This window comes from Monopterus albus, unplaced genomic scaffold (genome assembly GCF_001952655.1).
Source record: "Monopterus albus unplaced genomic scaffold, M_albus_1.0 scaffold34.1, whole genome shotgun sequence".
In the NCBI taxonomy this organism is placed as follows: Eukaryota; Metazoa; Chordata; class Actinopteri; order Synbranchiformes; family Synbranchidae; genus Monopterus; species Monopterus albus.
In genome coordinates this window covers 480,187-484,785 of record NW_018127914.1, presented here as the reverse complement: position 1 = coordinate 484,785, position 4,599 = coordinate 480,187, and the positions used below count along the sequence as shown (strand labels likewise).

The window sequence follows — 4,599 nt, the reverse complement described above, 5'->3', positions numbered from 1 at the left end:
CTCTTCTAGTGCTCTAAGTGTGAAAACACTGGTGTGCACGTGTGGGCCTGTATGGATGTCTGTCCACTGACTGCTCGGTGAGTATCTCCAGTTCCATGTTGACAGGAGATGTTAGGTCAATCCAGTATCTTCCTTGCTTTTCCATTTATTGCAATGATGGCTGCTCAGATGGCGCGTCTCTCCGTTCGTTCACCGCACACCTTCTAACACCACATCAGGGCAAAAGGACACACCACTGCCGAGCCCAGACTGGTTGCCCTTATCACACACACAGAAAGACACATTTTCAAACTGATAACATCGGAGTCTTTTCTTCCTATGTAGGGGGTTGCATGTCAATGAGAAGCAGGGAAAGTCACTGGAATTACCCCTAATCAGATGCACTTACAAGAACATTTAACAAACCGATACTAGTGACGGTCAACATTATCAGAACCAAACCACTGTTTAGTGATAATATAATATGGCTGTTTACATGGAACAGATTGCATACCCTCACACCTTGATGAAAACACTTGCTATTCTTCTATTTCTTACAGTAAACATGGTGAGGCATGAACATGCAGTTCCTTTGTATCAGTTCAGTGATAAGCACCACAATATGGTAGTTAGTGGCAATCAGGCCAGTAAAGTTGATGGCGCCCACAAGATTAGCCAGATTTATTATTAACCAGAGTTTGGTTAAAAATCTGACCACTGAGATTTTCATGCGATGAATAAATGAATGCACAATCCCCAATAGACATTTGTTAAACTTGCCACAGCCATTTTAGCACTATACTGCCTGGGAGGTGTTTTTATTTTGCTTTACCCATCTGCGGCATGTCACATACCTGTCAAATGGAAGTTGCACTAGTTGTTTCAGAGATGTTTTCTTTAAGTGTTTCACACTGGTGAGAGATGTTTATTCTATAAATCAACTTAAAACAGACTTTATAACCATCAGTTTCATCCAGGCTTCTCTAAGTTGTTGCAGCGGTTTTCCTGAAGCAATTTACAGGCAGTTAGGTTTTATACCAGTTCTTATCAGCATTTGTTTCATGTTAGACCGGTTGAATAAACATCCAAATAAAAAGACAAAAATTGCTGCACAAAGCATCTTCACATGTATGAAAAAAATTCATCTCATCTCACATCTGTTTGTGCACACTTTTATACAATAACTGAGGCGGTCTTCCTGGGTCTTATATATTTGAGTCACCAATGCTATATCAGGAATGCAGTTGTGGAAGAGTACAAAAATATGTACAGGGACACTGCATCTACTCTAAAAAGTGAAAATCAAAAGGATTGAACCAAAACTCTTCTAGTGCTCTAAGTGTGAAAACACTGGTGTGCACGTGTGGGCCTGTATGGATGTCTGTCCACTGACTGCTCGGTGAGTATCTCCAGTTCCATGTTGACAGGAGATGTTAGGTCAATCCAGTATCTTCCTTGCTTTTCCATTTATTGCAATGATGGCTGCTCAGATGGCGCGTCTCTCCGTTCGTTCACCGCACACCTTCTAACACCGCATCAGGGCAAAAAGACACACCACTGCCGAGCCCAGACTGGTTGCCCTTATCACACACACAGAAAGACACATTTTCAAACTGATAACATCGGAGTCTTTTCTTCCTATGTAGGGGGTTGCATGTCAATGAGAAGCAGGGAAAGTCACTGGAATTACCCCTAATCAGATGCACTTACAAGAACATTTAACAAACCGATACTAGTGACGGTCAACATTATCAGAACCAAACCACTGTTTAGTGATAATATAATATGGCTGTTTACATGGAACAGATTGCATACCCTCACACCTTGATGAAAACACTTGCTATTCTTCTATTTCTTACAGTAAACATGGTGAGGCATGAACATGCAGTTCCTTTGTATCAGTTCAGTGATAAGCACCACAATATGGTAGTTAGTGGCAATCAGGCCAGTAAAGTTGATGGCGCCCACAAGATTAGCCAGATTTATTATTAACCAGAGTTTGGTTAAAAATCTGACCACTGAGATTTTCATGCGATGAATAAATGAATGCACAATCCCCAATAGACATTTGTTAAACTTGCCACAGCCATTTTAGCACTATACTGCCTGGGAGGTGTTTTTATTTTGCTTTACCCATCTGCGGCATGTCACATACCTGTCAAATGGAAGTTGCACTAGTTGTTTCAGAGATGTTTTCTTTAAGTGTTTCACACTGGTGAGAGATGTTTATTCTATAAATCAACTTAAAACAGACTTTATAACCATCAGTTTCATCCAGGCTTCTCTAAGTTGTTGCAGCGGTTTTCCTGAAGCAATTTACAGGCAGTTAGGTTTTATACCAGTTCTTATCAGCATTTGTTTCATGTTAGACCGGTTGAATAAACATCCAAATAAAAAGACAAAAATTGCTGCACAAAGCATCTTCACATGTATGAAAAAAATTCATCTCATCTCACATCTGTTTGTGCACACTTTTATACAATAACTGAGGCGGTCTTCCTGGGTCTTATATATTTGAGTCACCAATGCTATATCAGGAATGCAGTTGTGGAAGAGTACAAAAATATGTACAGGGACACTGCATCTACTCTAAAATGTCCCTTGGCAGACAAGCACTGAGCTTGGCTGAACACCATGCCTCCTCAGTGTAAGTAGCTGCAGTTTTCTGTAGTCTTCAGGCCTAGGCTGTCTCCCACTGTGGATACATTTGTTGCTGAATAAAACAGTCAGTGTTGTGGAAGAGATGAGGGTTAGGGTTAGGTAGGAATTATTACATATATCTATATACAGTAAGTAAGGTTGAAGGAAAAGGTTCAGTTTAGGTCATAAAGGTAGGTCGGTACCCAACAACAAAGCATTATTACAGTAGGGTCCAAAGGGTTTGAATTAAGGGATTATGAAGGGTTTATTATTGAATTAAGGGTCAGGGATTCTGGAAATGTGCCTATATGGCAAACACCTTGCATCACAGTAATCTCATTATGATTTTATTGCAGCACTGAAAACAAGGACGTCGTTTTTATCTTAGCTGCTGTTCCCCGCTGCAATGAGACAACTTTAATTAAAACGTGCAATGTTTTGGCAGAATGCGTCTTCAGTTTAAGGACACGAAGCAATTTGTAGTGTTACACAGGCAGGATTATTTTGAGGAAAATGGTGGAAACGAGTTGGACTGCTACCATGGTTAAAAAAAAAACCATAATAAACGTTTTGGGCAATAACTAGGAAGGTTGAATGTTTCCCCGTTATCACCGCTATTTCTGGACAGCGTTTCCATACACTATTCATGAAAACCGTATACAATTCATTAAACTCACCCCAAGGTTTGCTTAAGTTTGCTGAAATAGCTGGTTCATTAGGCGCAGGTGAGTAGAAATCCGCTTAAGGTCCATGCAACAGGAGAGCCAGAGGAGGGCGCAGCGGACTCCTCACACATCCAGGCACGGGGAGGTGAGCAGCGTGCGGATGTAACACGACTTCTGATTGGTTTAGCATTTGCAGCGATTATATCAAACTAGTCGTCATTGGACAGCTGTAAGTGGGCGGTGCTGTGCCTAGCGTTTCATTGATATATCCTTCAGCTGGTGGCTACAGTTTCACCACTGGGAGTGAAAGGACTACGAAAGTAATGAGGGCTTAATGTAGGGAGCTTTTCAAGAAGGTTTGACGATTGGTTTGATTATTGTCAGAGAGTGGCACACCAAAGATTTAGAGAATAAACAGCCAAAATGCTCTGCCACGTTACTCGTCCGGATTCGGTAGTGATGGAAGTGCAAGTTGATGCGAAGGCGAACGGCGAAGACTGTCTCAATAAGGTAGGCTGAGGAGGAAGAATACACATCACGACTTGTTATCGTGACACCGTTTAAGACACAGTGCTATAGTCAGGCAGGGCATCAGTGTGGTTCTTTCTTACGAAACTTAAATGTTTGTTTTTCTTAACTTAAACATCTTGTTCGATTCGCCTCTTGGCCTGTGTCACTCAGATGCTGTAGTAAACATGTTTGAGAAACTGAAATCGGTTTCTCCACTCCAAGGAACACGCTCCTAAGTTGTATCCACCACGGCTTTTAGTACATTATCATTAAATGCACCGTGAACTTAACGCCTGCTTCATTGTTGCGCACAGGAACTGAGGAAACTAATTGTTCTGCAGAGCACCATGTGCAGAAGAAAGGGCGATCAACTTGTAACAATGAAACTTTTAAAATGTCGATTCATCCAAATGTAGCCTTTTAACTTGCTATACATGCAGGGAAGTTTTAATCCACTGGGGGAAATGGCTATGATGGCTCTTACCTGCCTGGCTTAGCGTCACTTAGATGCAGGGCTTTGTGGAGGTTACTAGAGTTCATTCATCTGCCTTTGCAAGCGCCCAGCGTTCGCCTCCAGTCAAACTGAAAGTTCAGTCTGAGTCCAAGTTGTTGAGATGTTCACCTCTTTCCCCTCTAGAGTGGACATGGACAGGGTAGCGATGGAACTTTTTCTTTTCATCAGTAGTTGCGAGGGTTTTTATTTATTTATTTATTTATTGCTAATGAAATGTATAGCAATTTAGCATGCATGGCATATTCCCAGCATGCTGTGGGTGTGAATGAGTTTTATCTCCGGGTTCCCTGC

The 4,599-nt window shown here is 41.6% G+C and overlaps 2 protein-coding genes across 2 annotated transcripts in view; one reads left to right on the top strand and one right to left on the bottom strand.

Moving 5' to 3' along the window:
- dtnbp1b (dystrobrevin binding protein 1b) overlaps positions 1 to 4,599 on the bottom strand; it is a 555,482-nt gene that overhangs the window by 72,769 nt on the left and 478,114 nt on the right. The window lies entirely within an intron of this gene.
- The window catches only part of mylipa (myosin regulatory light chain interacting protein a), a 22,856-nt gene continuing 21,800 nt past the window's right edge, over positions 3,544 to 4,599 (top strand). Inside the window, exon 1 of the mRNA XM_020597487.1 lies at positions 3,544 to 3,794. Within this exon, the coding sequence (XP_020453143.1) occupies positions 3,708 to 3,794 (87 nt within the window). The 5' untranslated portion in view covers positions 3,544 to 3,707. The remainder of the gene's footprint in view (positions 3,795 to 4,599) is intronic.